Raw genomic sequence first — 13,818 nt, forward strand, 5'->3', positions numbered from 1 at the left:
TGCACACAGAGAGAGATGATCTTATAGTGAGCTACACACACACACACACACCCCCACACACCCCTACACACACACACACACACACACACACACCCACACACACACCCACACCCACACACACACACCCCCACACACACACGCATATACACATGCATACAAAATTAATGACTGAAGAATTACTGAAATTGCCTTTTGCTATTGAGCTATTTTATTTGATATAATGATCAAAATTACCAATGAAATAAATTATGAAATATTGTGCTGTAGATACACTGATGTGCACGTTGAGCCTACATTTTAGAGTGGCCCAAAAAATGTTTGTCTAAATCACAGCATTATTATTATTATTATTATTATTATTATTATTATTATTATTATTATTATTATTATTATTATTATTATTATTATTATTTCTTAAACACAAGAGTTGCTGCGTCGGAAAACAAAGTTCAAACGCCGCCGTGACTCGTGAGTGTCACTGAGCCCGGAGACTGACCGAGGAGCGCGCAGAAGCGAAAGGTCATTGCGCTGACTCTAGTCAGGGAAATAAAAGCTCAAATGTCTTGACATTTCAAGGGAAAAGGGTAAAGACGCCCGTCAGCGCTTATTTAAATGTTTCAGATTATTTAACGTGATCTTAATCACAGTGAAGTCGTCCTCCCTGTAATGGGCTAATAATAATAATGGACCATTAAGTGTCAAACAATAAGCACAAAGGATATAGGTAAAAGTGGGATCAGCTCAATGTGTCGACCAGAAAGGACAAATTTGTTTTAAAACTAATGGTTATTAAATTTGAATATGGAAAATGTGAAGCTTTGAAAACAAAAACGTGCAATTGATGAAACGTCTCCTAAACGACTTATTATTATTACTACTACTACTACTATAACTATTAAAATAGCACTCAAATTTTGGATAACTTTTGACACAGACATGTTTCTCAAGATGCAGCGTTCGGTTTGTTGTTTGACGCGCTTCAGGGCGCAGGGCTCTGAAGCCCATCAGTCAAGCAGCACTTAACCTAAATATTGTTCTGTGGTCACGTGGCCAAAACCCAACTCTTCCAAATGATGCGCATGCAGTGTGTGAAGTCTGCAATCGATTTTAAGTTTTATTGCCTGTACATCACACTCATTACAGCAGAGACAGACCCGTGGACAAGCTGATATTCACAGGCTCCACTCTGTCGAAGAGTCTAATAGCGGCCAAAGATCGCTTATGTGGACCACAGAGGATCGCACTGGCCCAGTGCGCCTGGAGAGTGGACTGGAGCAGACCCAAAGGGCCCGACCCCGGGGATGGCTGCAGCCTTGCATCTTTATTTTGATTTGCTCTAATTGACCCAAATAAAGGGAGCCGTACGAACAGAGTTTTTTCAGCTTGTTTGGCCTGGAGGGGATGGGCCAACACGTGAATACGCTCACACACAAACTGCGCGCACACACGCAGTGGCAGTGGATGCAGCAGCGGACACAGTTATCCCGTCCTCTCGCTTCTTGTCCAATCACTGTATGCGCGTATAGTATGCTTTCTCTGTTTCACGTCTCTGTATCCGATCCCAGCGCAGAGGAGATACCCCCTCCTCGCCCAGTCTTGTCTCTCTGATGAATCTACATCCATTCGCGACGAAAAAACTCATCCCCATATGACTTGGCTTGGACTTAAAGGCGCGCGGCTGTGTTGCGTAAAAGCGCAGTGAACATGCCGAAGACGGCGTCTTCCAGAGTGTCATCCTTTTTTATTGAGAACCTGCTTTCCACTGCGCGCACTGAGGACAAATCGGAGCGAGGCGACGATGAAGCTGTCGCGGGTCCATCACTGACAGCCTCAAACACCGATACAATCGCTCCACTGTCAGAGGGCTCAGTGTCAGCTGCCCGCTCCACGCGCACAGACTCACCGCTGGAGTGGTACCGTCCGAGTGTTGTCCCGATCTTCGGAGTTTCGCAAACAGCCCATAGTGAGTACTTTACTGCGCTATGCAGAGTCGTTGTAATAAATGATGCTGTTAGATTTAGATTAGATGAATTCCAATATGCAAAGATGTTTCTAAAGGTTTCTAATTAGGCGCCACCCGTGAATAACTCAAAAAGTGCTCTTGAGGGAGTTATTCACTCTACTGTACTTAAACTCTCTCTCTCGGCTTGACTTTATGAGTCACCAGATCCAAACAAAGTGGCCACAAGAAGAAGAGAAGCTAGGTCATAAACTCTAATGAAAACACACTCATTAGCTCCACCGTCCTCACACTGGCTCACTAACTGTTATGCAATGAAATAAACAAATACATAAAACATTTGATCCAAACTAAAAGTGACAAGAAAAGGTAAGCAACAAACAGCCTGGTGTTATACATTTTTACCAACACTTTTGAAAGTACTTCTACCAAATTATTTCCCACATGTGACTTTCTAATTTGCATAATTTGACATCCGTAAAAAAACAAAACACAAAACGATGTTTGTGTTCCAGGTCCACAGGACACCTCTAACCCAGAGGAGCAATTGTCTTCTGTGTCGCCTTGTGGGAGAACTTCTCCAGAGTCCATAACCGAGGGCAGTGATGAGACGGACAGAAGGAGCAGTGAGAACAGCCCACTGGAGGATGGAGAGGACGCACAAAGCAGCCGTGATAGTCGTCTGGATCAGGGATCCTGTCGCAAAAAGAAAACCCGCACGGTGTTCAGCCGCGGCCAGGTGTTCCAGCTGGAGTCCACCTTTGACGTGAAGCGCTATCTGAGCAGCACTGAGCGGGCGGGCCTAGCCGCAACGCTGCAGCTCACAGAGACCCAGGTCAAGATCTGGTTCCAAAACCGCAGGAACAAGTGGAAAAGGCAACTGGCGGCGGACCTGGAGGTGTCTCACTTCCCCAACAACGGACAGCGCATAGTGAGAGTGCCCATCCTGTACCACGAAGGTCCAACGTCCACTGGCTCTCTGGGGCTTAGCCTGAACGGGCCGCACGTGTCCCCGGTGCCGGGCTTCGCCAACTCTATCAGCTACCCACTGTCCTCTTTCGCACAGTCCATGAACGTGCTGAGGTCTCAGATGTCCGGCCTGGTCTAATTTGTACTGGACAATACTAAGAGCGTAGTTTGGACGGCCCCAACAGAAAACAATGTGTTACAAGCTCAAATGCCAGTGGCCTGAGGAGAAACTAGGCCGCTGTAAACTGTGGTCAGCACTGTATTCGCACGTATTTTTAAAGGGTTTTTTTTCTTTTCTTTTTTTTTCATGTAAAGGCCACATTTTTAAAGTTCTATTTTCCACATAAAATAAAATAAAGAATGAAATAAACACTGAACCTGAGTCATATTTCAATGTGTTAAATAAATGCAACAAATGTAGGTCTCTTATAATTAGAAAATGACAGGCTTGTATAAAATGAAGATGTTTGCCATGAAACAAATAAAATAAAAAATAAATAAAAAACATCACATAGACGCACACAATACGTGGGCTTGCGTTAATGGACCAAATGACACTGCTTATTATTCAGGTTATCTTCGTGTCATGGGAGATAATATAAATAATTATTTTATATATATATATATATATTTTTTTTTTAAAGGACCAAGTGATGTTCAAAGTTTGTCGTGTCTATGTTGCGCTGCAAATACAGTTATTTTCATCATTGATCCCGTTCTACCTAAGTTGAATGGTGGACAGGGCGCGTGCGCGTGAGTGGCTGGTGGAGGAAGGGTCTCATCCCACTGCTCCCATTGGCTCAAACCATGTAGAGCACTCAGCCAATCAGTGAGCAGAGCGTTAGCTCCATCCGGTGAATCCAGAGCGGGACCAAGCAGTGCACGGGTAACCCCCGAGACTGCTGCTATGCGCGTGGAGCATCCAGACCCAGTGTCACGGCCAGACTTTATGTGATTGTACTGTGGACCGTCTCAGGACTCACGCCGGGAAGAATATGAATAAAGTGCACGCGCCATGCCGTCCCACCGCTGCGCTCACGTTTACCATCGACAACATACTTAACTTGAAGTCCAGTTCAAGGAGCACTGACGGCCTTCCCCCTCCGAAAAATGAACTGGCCACGCGCACAGACATCTATCAGAAGCCGGAGGACACGGGCCAGCTGCCCAGACCTGTTATCAGCGGTAAGACATTTTTTTTATCATCTGTCTCAGGGACAAAGTTTGTCCTGACGCATGTTTTCTCACACTCATCCTCTTTTTTATGTTGGCAGAGCTAATCGCAGATTCAGTCATCATTAGTCAAGGAGAGCAGGAAAAATCCACGGACATGCGCTTTGAGAGCGGCGACAGCAGCTGCGAGGACAACAGCTCCACAACCACGGACGCGTGCCACGAAGGCAACTCCTCCAAGAAAAGCAAAATGATTACAAAAAAGAAGACGCGCACGATATTTTCCAAGAGACAGATTTTTCAGTTGGAGTCTACTTTTGACATGAAGCGCTACCTGAGCAGCGCGGAGCGCGCGTGCCTCGCCAGCTCCCTCCAGCTCACAGAGACACAGGTCAAAATCTGGTTTCAGAACCGCAGGAATAAACTTAAACGGCAGATCTCAACTGAGATGGACGGAGCCGTCGGGGACTTTCCTGAGAGTGGGAAGGCTGTGGCTCTGGGGCAACTCCCGGCTCTGTATAAGGAGAGCAGTCTGCTGGGCAGGTGCTTGCTGCCCATGCCCCTACCAGTGATGTATCCGGGCGGCAGCACGCCTTACCTCTGCTTCTCCGGCGCCTCCAAGTACTTTGGCTTGTACGACGGGGACGTATGAAGCACACACTGTGCAAAGGACACTGTGATGCGCTCGGTGCCAGTCATCAGCATTTAAAAGCGTGGAGCAGGAGTTAGGCCTGGACTGGCGGCACGAAAATAGTTACATATCACGTTAATGTAAGCGGACTCAGATTTATTTATTTTTGAGCCTTATAGGCCTATGTTTTCTAAGGACTGCTATTCACATGTTTTAAAAACATGGCAGGCAAAACTGCAGAACCACAGCTAGCCTTATAGAGAGGCCTGCTTCACTATCAACCCCATACATTTAGTTCATGCAATTATTATTATTATTATTATTATTATTATTATTATTATTATTGGAGCAGCCTCAGCCACCAAAGAAATTACTATAGCCTAAAGCTATATTTGCATGCAATTCCTGTATCAAAAATAATTTTAAATGCACATAAATGATCATGTATCTAAAGAATGTAATTAATATCTTATTATGTCTCACGCATGTTTATTTTTCTGAATATCCTTCTATTGTTATGTTACTTCACATTAGTGGCTCATTACACCATTTATCAAACTGTTATTAAAATTTGAATTAAAAAAAAATCATGTGGAAGAGCTAAATGATTTAAGATCTGAGGTGTATAAAGTAAACATTAGAATTTTAACTGATATATGACAAGAAAAAAATACTTAGTTTTCTTACACTTGATTACTTTTGAGTGTGAAAAAACTCATCTCAACCTAATAAGTTATGATTTTCTCAAGAACAAATATCACCTGATTTTCATGATCCCTTTTCTTTTCCATTGGGCCAAAACTCATTCTAGACTCACATGGAAACACTCACTGTGCCAAAACATGATTAATATTTACATCTACAAAACTTCAAATTGGACTTTTTATATATTCCAAAAAAGCTGCACCTTGTTGTTCATTTAAATTAGTTTCAACTTATATTATACATTTTGTCCTGCTGTACACTGTTGGCATTGTCTTAAAAGATAAGGGATGATAATTATCGCATCTCAAAGCCAATTGTATGCATCATTATAAGCATGATGTGGAAACAGTATTTTCCAAACTTAAAGGGGCCTGTTGTGTCCGTCAGGCAGTCTCGTGTTTGCTCACTACCCATAATTCATAGCAGAGGAAATTGTGGTTTGCCCAAGTAGCAGCAAACTGTGCTTCAGTGATAGAGCTGATGTTGGATATAAATGTACAGAAGTGCTTTATTCTTGTCCTTATAAGTGCTAATTGATTCTCCCAGTGTTTCTTTTATTTTGTCACTCTATCCCCCTTGTCCATTGTTCCTGCACTTGAGTTGTCAGAGCCCATCAGAGCGAAGTGTTCAGTGAAGCAGGCAGTGTGCTGGTGCCCGGGAGAGGACACTGTACAACAATGGACTAGCAGAGGGTGAGAAAGAGGAAGGAGGGTCAGTCAGAACGGCTGATGAGTGTGTTTGTGTTAACATGGCTCTGTCTATTGACGAGGTCTGAGAATCAGACACAAGATCCAGATTATTTAAGGGTAATTAGATAACTTTTTATTCCCAGCATGCATTTGCAACCAGTGTAGTTCATATAAAATACACTGACTGTCCTTTTTTTTTTTTTTTTTGAGTCATGCACCACAATTTGTCAGATTTGTTTTTTCCAAATATTGCTTCCAACCACAGTGGTACAACAACACAATTAACAAACTCTAGTCTAGTCTACTCTAACAAACAGCTACGAATCATGTCTCAATTAAAATAGAAGCAGATTCCCATGTTTTGTTCTGTTAAATGTTCTAGCATACTGCCAAAGAAAGTTCTTATTTTGTGAATTTTGTTCAATAGATAAAAATGTTATTCCAATGTTATTCAGTGCCAGAACATAAGCATGATCAGAAAAGCTTGAGGGCTACACATGAACAACATGATGTTTAATGGGCGGAGTTTGCATCAACCATAATAATTTTAAAATGTCGACATCAGAATTCAAAATCTGAGCACTCGCTGATCATGATGCATTTTTAACCTCAGAAAGTGAGTGTGTGTGCAGACAGCATGTACCTCTGTCTCTGAGTGAACACTTCTCTTCTGAAAGGAGCTGGGGCCCCTCCACTGGACCTCTTCAAAGGTCCCCCCCAGTCAAGACAATAGGAGCGACCGTTGCCAACAGCATTTTCTGTGACAAATAAGGAAATATCCAAACTAATTAAAACTTCATGGAACTGCAAGATATTAGAAAAACAAGCGATATTTATGCTACAAATACATCTTATTGTTCAAACAGAATGATCGCGTGTTGTTCATAATGAATAGAGAAATACAAAATTAGTACAATTTCTGTAGTTTGATTACAAAACACTGCTGCGATACACAATTTATACCATTTGCAGTATAATTTAATGCCATGACAAAAAGGCATTAAGCCCGACATGCTGCTGTTTGGATTCCCCTCCGTGTCCCTGGCTCTGCAGGGGCAATCTGAAACCTAGACTACATGACACAGCACATTGTAAAGTAAACAACGAGGCTATTAGTTAGACAGGGAAACTGGAGACAGGACGCCTGTGTATGTGTCGCACTTAAAGACCGTTTGATGGCCTATTGATCTGCTCAATTAGCCCAATGACCCCTTCCCTAATAATGAAAATTGCTTGAGGAAATTGAAGTCTGGAAGGGGAAATAAGATAAAAGGTTCTTGTATTCTACCATAAAATAACAAATAATCAAATAACTAAAATAAATGTGTGTTTAGGTGCTCACAGGCCTTTCGTATTACTGAAGGTGTTTGAAGCAGCCAAGCAGAGAGGTTTGGGTTTAGAGAAGTAGGTCAATACATACGTAAAGTTTTATAAGTTATACAAGTTTCATTGCCATTGCCAGTGAACAAAATTCTCAAACAATAAGAACTTGCTTCGATTAAATTAAAAGTTCTGAAAAAGTTTACTCCAAACAAAAAACACAAAATTATAGTGAAAAGAGGGATCCCTTTTCCTTCTTATGGGTTTGTTTGAGTACTGTACATTAAAAAACAACAGCATTTTGTGGGAATAATTGGCTAAGATCGGCCCATTCATGTTTCGATGCTGTGAACTAGCTCCTTTTTTAGTTCTTGGGACTTTTATATTTCGTATTGTTCAGTTTAGCCGACGAGTCTGGCAATAGTTCATCCATTACATTTAGTCTAATTTGTCTGAGTTGAAGGAGCTTGCAGACACAATGTATCAATTAAAAAGCATTGTTTCAGAGGCGCTCCCTCACGTCCTGTCCCCTCAGACACCCTCGTCAGGATAATGTGCCATTAATCTACCACTGAAAACACATTATTGGCCAATCAATAGACACGATGGGGGGATAAAGGCAGAGGAAAGAGTAGAAGGAAGCGGGGCAAGGACAGGACGCAGGGGGAAGATGTAGCTAGTCTTGGGGGAGGCGAGCAGCAGAGAGATGGGGAGGAGGGGTCCATAACACTTATCCATAACACCAGAGACGGGTTTGTGTGTGCGCAGACATGGACACTCTGCGGTTCCATGCTCGCAGTCAATACAGGTCCATTAACAACAGACAACTGTCAGATGCAAACTTTTTTTTTTTTTTTTTGCACTGTTTATAACCACACTGCTGTAACATACACTAGAATGAAGCCCAACGTAACTGTGGCGTATCAGTACTTAAATACTAACTGAGAATGTTGGCCTGAGAGTGGCACTGCACTGTACAGGAAAGTAATATGTGGTAGTGTCAAATCTAACATCTATCTACTCCACAAGCTGTTAAAGACACTCTACCTGATTTTTACCATCTTAAAAACGTGAAAAACAGAACTTATTCATTTTAAACTGTTTGCAGTGGTCCAAAGTTGTTCCTCACTTACTGTATGCATTCTGAGCATTCTAGTTATTCACTGTAATAAGTTTATAAGTTCTTTTCACAACTTTCAGAGACCCAAGCTGAGTTTTGCCCTCACATTAAAGCACACAACAACGAGCAGGCTAACATGCACTTCATGATTATCAGACAATAAAGTGATTCATAATTAGATGCAGGCAGTAAACAGTGGACTTACTTGGAAGAGCTGTTAATACAAAATATCCATAGCGAGGCAAGACAAATTTTGCTCAAAAACATGGGAAAAAATCTTGTACAGGGCCTTTAAATAGAAATGTAAATGTGTTACTGTTTTTACATATTTGTTTTGAGTCTAGCACTTCTATTTTCATATATGAAGTATAGTGCTTAACAAACCACACTGTCTAACCACCAGATATTTTGTGGTTGCAAGAATTCTCAAATCACGTAGTCCATCTTTACACAGGACATATCTTGTTGCTCCGGCCTGACCCAAACCACTCCTCTCTGTACTCTTCACAATCAGAACTGAAGTTGTGTTTTTAATTGAAAGCTGAAGTGCTTCCTGCTCTTTAATCATGTGCAATGAGACTGATGTCTTTGGTGACACTAAACATTGTAAAGGCTGCAGCTACGAGGGTCTCAGTCTGAAGCCGGTGGGCCTCTCAGCTTGCACTCACACTTCTGCAAAGTGAGCAGCAGGAATGCAGTCATCCAGACCTAAAGTGAGCAGATGTTTTGGAGAAAACCTGCAGCTTTTAGTGACACAACAGTAAGGCCCAGGAGACAGTGTGGCCCGCTGCATTCACAGATCTAAGCTCAGAGCACTGTCCCAGGACACGCTGTTTTGGGTCTGGTCCTGTACAGGTGAAGAGGGCCACGATACAGGGGTGTTCACAAGCACCTGCCTCTACCATGTCAGCCACTGGAGGACATTAACAGTACTATGTATGTAACACTTGTAATATTTCAGGACTATTATTTATCTATGTATTTTTCACAGCAATTGTAACGTATTATTCACAATTATATTACAAAGTTGATTATTCAATCTGAAAGCAGAACAAGCTTGTCACTCGTGGCTGTCACTTGTCAAATCGTACATAAATAGTTTGTAATAAACATCTGTATGAAATAATATGTCCTCAGTGAATCACAGCTAGGATCCCAGGTTCAGGTGTGACTGTGGTGTTTAAACCAGTAATCGTTGTGTATTTATGCACGAAGTACAATGAATATTATAGCATATGAAACCAGATCTACTAACGACACCAAAATGCATCTTTAACCTGTCATTTAATCTGCTGTGCTCTTTTAGACACCAAGTAACAATCCACCAGGAAGGCAAGACAAACTTTCTGAGGGCTGGACTTTGGGCTCTACAAAGAGTCATCTAATTATAAAAGTTATTTTGTTGTGTGTCGTGTCTTTCTCTGTTGTCTTGTTATATAAACAATGAATATGAATCTGATGGGGAAGTCCTTATTTCCACAACCGTTTTTTAAACCACCAACAGGAAAAGTGCAAGACTATATTTATCCTGAGCACTGATGTAGAAAACACACAACATTTACAGTTGCAATTAAATGTGTAAGCCCAACTGGGTTCATTAGTGAGCAGCGCTTTCAGCACTGCCAATGCAAGACACTTAGCCAGAGGCTTTGTTTGGGTTCAGCGTTCTCCCAGTCGAGAAGCAAAGCAGCGTCCATCTTGGCTTGTCCACTGGTGTTGACGAACTGTCATCCAAGTTCTGAGCATTAAAACACAAATAAAAGAAATGACTAACATCAACAGCAAGCTCCTAATTTTCACACTGGTTTTATTACAGAAAAAATAAGGAAAACGCTGCCACTTCATCAAAGGTACCACTGAACTGTTGAGAATGGGCTCTTCTTGTGGCATGTACTTTGTCAAACATGCTCCGACAACGCTAAGTCATGTCACTGTGAGTAGTTGATCTCTGGAGGACTCAGCTCCCTCTGGTCAGTTCAGGAGAGGCTCTAAGTGCTCAGTAATAGCTACAATCAGCCCAGATGGATACAAACCCCCAGGAAAAAATATAAATAAATAAGATGAATAAATAAAAGCATGTGTCTTCATAACCGCATATTGCACTGGGCATGTGTTTTATAATGAATATAGATTGGGGATCTGAAATATTTATGGTGCTGGGGTGGTGTGAGGTGGAGGGGGTTAATGGTGTGAAATCACATCCCAAGTGGACGGAAATGAAAAAGGAAAATTCCTCTTGGTCCGGAAGCTTCCAAGTTGCATTTGTGAAGCCGCAACCGGGACTGTGTCTCCGAGGCCACTCACTTCAAACTGTGCTGTCACTGCAATAATCTGCCACTAGAAAAATCCTGCAAACACAAGTGGTGATCAAGGTCCTTAACTTTTTATGAACACACTACAAAGTACACACAAAACAGACCCATAGAAAGTATTTATCAGGCTTTCAACTCACACAAAAATTTCCCATCATTTGTGGGTGGCTTACAAATACCTTAAAGAGAGGGTATTTAACTTCTATGTGGTATTAACTACAAACACTTAACATATTTAAATCATAATGTAACTATTGCACATCACATCAGGTTTGTCAAGATGATGTGGGCAGTTTTGTATCATCTTTTTGTATGTTTATGGAGAATTGTTGTGTGGGAGGATGGATGATGTAGGCTTGTGAGCTGAGTATTTGACAGAATCTTACAGCTAAGTTTACCATAAGAAGGGTTCAAAAAGGGCACAGGAAAGAATGCTAAAATACTCAAACATGCATGGATAACTTCTAAAACCTCTTCATGGATGTTTTTCATGAGAGAACAATGTTATAACATGGTAGAAAGCTAAATAAAATAGATTTTGCATAATGCCCCTCTTTAATATTACCACACACACCTCTAGTTCTCTCTCTAATCTCATTTGTTCATATGATGCCCACATCTCACAGGCATGAATAGTTAAAGTCCTCCATTGGTCAGTGGAGAGGTGTCTGGGGACAGAGGCTGACTGTGGACTGCCCAGGGGCCCCATGAGGAGGCCAGTAACTGCAGCTGAGAGAGGACATATTGTTCCTGACAAGAACTAACATTAGATGCATAAACAAGTGTCTCTGGGTGAGCAAGCATTTTAGGGAAGCACAACAGCAACCAATTGTAGTGTAAGCGCAGAGGAGTCAGAGGAGATGAGTGCACGGTCCAAATATAGTCTCACAGATGCCCGAGGAAAGAGAGACATCATTGCTATTAAATATTATAGTACCTAAATATAATGAGGGCTTATAGGGTTACACTTGGGGCAGACTGAAGCAGAACAGTAGAAAGGGTTGCAGTAACCCTAGTTAACCTCCCGCTCAGCAAGGCGACTGAAATGAAATGTTCATCACTACGTTGCACACCAATTAAGTGAGCAGAATGGAGACAAGCATGAGACCTGAGCTGACATCAGCTCTGTTTGCCCTTAAGCACTGAGATTGTCTATCAATAATAATGTGAATGGCTCATAAGAGTGTCTCCCGGCTCTTTGGCCCATGATAAAGAAATACGTCATCTGAAATGCCACAACCTCCAGCACTTTGGCTACTTAAGACCCATAACGTCTGCTTGTTGTCAGGAGAAGTATTCCTGTCTTCAGTAAATATTTTGTCCTGTGTTTGAGAACACTTCAAACTTAAGTGTCTTAAGCACTGGGTTATGGGGTTTGAACAGAAAAGATTGAGGGAGAGCCTTGCAGCAGCAGAAAGATGAAAAGTTGATAGTCTGTGGGGACGATTTAATAATGAATCAAGAACATGCAGAGTCGCTGGAGTAAAGTACACTTAAAAGTGCACTCCAAAGTGTTGTGGTAAAGATACCAGATGACAAGCCAGGACCAGGAGGTGCTGCGAAAGTGGTTAGCAGCACATGGCTCTAAATCTGGTTTGGCTTTCGGTGCATCAAGACATTTTCATACTACTCATATGGCTAAAAAGATAAAGCCTTTGACCCGTACTGTATTAATACAAGTTAGGATAAAGCAGAAATAAATGTCTTTATATACTTTAAAATTGTAATGAATCACAATATATATACAATATAAAGAAGAAATGCTAAATCTACTCTTTAAAATGCTCACACCTGGACTCAGACTTCCTGATCTTCCAAATGAAGACAAATGATTTCTTAACCAAAAAAGGTAAAGTATAATTTGAAAACACACGGGAGTTAACTTAATTTCCCTCTGATTAAAATACTTTCACATAACTGTATTTTGTCTCATATATTTTGTACATATGATGGTATAATGCAGCAGAAGAAAGCACATTGCCCGCACAGATATAAAAGGCAGCCCCTTTCTCTCTGCCATCAGGCAGTTTTAATAGCGGAGTGTATTCCTTTGCATTTTACATGACTGTAGGGCAGGCTGCTCTCGCCTGTCTGCTCCACTCAGATCAGATGCTTAAACTGGAGCACAGAATGGGCCGCATCTCAGTCTGGAATCTGTGTGTCTTTGAGTGCTCTTTGGTTTAGCCCTACATGTACACGATGAGCGCTAAATGCTATAAACCACAAAACCCCTCTTTGAATGAGATCAAATCAACTGTGACTTAATGGATGCTTTTATATTCGCCACCAAACACGGAAAAATGCATCCTCAAAAAAATATTTTCAACTGCAGAATTTTATTTATTTTTGTGTTGCTATGAAGAGTAGTTCTTTCATTTTTATCTTGTTTCAAGTTTTAGCTTTTAAAATATTGTTATATAAGTTATGGTTATGTTCTTGTGCAGTGTATTCCCTCAACAATGTGTGCATTTTATTCTAAAGTCTTTGAACTATTTATGATGTTTCTAGAAAAATCCCATATTATTTATTTATTGTCTCGTACATTAACAAAGAAAACAATACTTTTTTCACTACAGGCTTGTACTCACCCAAGTCCTTTGTGAGTTTGGAGTTTCCTTTCTTGGTTCATAAATAAACAGTGATTTCTGTTTCACAGGAAGTGTTGGGGTAGCAGGGTTTGAATGCTACGATCGTTAATGTGGGTATTTCTTTTTTTTTTTAAACAGAACAAAACAACAACTATTTTGATTATAAACAGTTAAAAATATAGAGCATGAGGTTATTATGTGCAATTTTTCATGTCCAATCACCTGATCAATATTTTACATATTTACAATTCAACATGAATCAAAATTCCTGTATTTTTTAAATATCCATTTTTAAAGGCCGGTGGCTTGTCCTGTGCACACTCCTTTGTGCACGTGGTCCATATAAACCCT

At 41.2% G+C, this 13,818-nt stretch overlaps 2 protein-coding genes across 2 annotated transcripts; both read left to right on the plus strand.

Annotated features, from left to right (window-relative positions):
• The first annotated feature begins 1,529 nt into the window (after positions 1 to 1,529).
• Positions 1,530 to 3,068, plus strand: hmx1 (H6 family homeobox 1). The gene is made up of 2 exons (XM_033991913.2): positions 1,530 to 1,963; positions 2,476 to 3,068. Exons 1-2 carry the CDS (start codon positions 1,705 to 1,707, stop codon positions 3,066 to 3,068), a joined length of 852 nt encoding a protein of 283 aa, XP_033847804.1. The 5' UTR covers positions 1,530 to 1,704.
• A 757-nt stretch (positions 3,069 to 3,825) lies between these two features.
• Positions 3,826 to 5,155, plus strand: hmx4 (H6 family homeobox 4). Its single transcript, XM_033971138.2, has 2 exons — positions 3,826 to 4,114; positions 4,204 to 5,155. The coding sequence occupies exons 1-2, from the start codon at positions 3,925 to 3,927 to the stop codon at positions 4,752 to 4,754; spliced, it is 741 nt and encodes a 246-aa protein (XP_033827029.1). The 5' UTR covers positions 3,826 to 3,924; the 3' UTR covers positions 4,755 to 5,155.
• Positions 5,156 to 13,818: the final 8,663 nt, after the last annotated feature.

The sequence above is a fragment of the Periophthalmus magnuspinnatus genome, chromosome 1, assembly GCF_009829125.3.
Source record: "Periophthalmus magnuspinnatus isolate fPerMag1 chromosome 1, fPerMag1.2.pri, whole genome shotgun sequence".
Classification (NCBI taxonomy): Eukaryota; Metazoa; Chordata; class Actinopteri; order Gobiiformes; family Gobiidae; genus Periophthalmus; species Periophthalmus magnuspinnatus.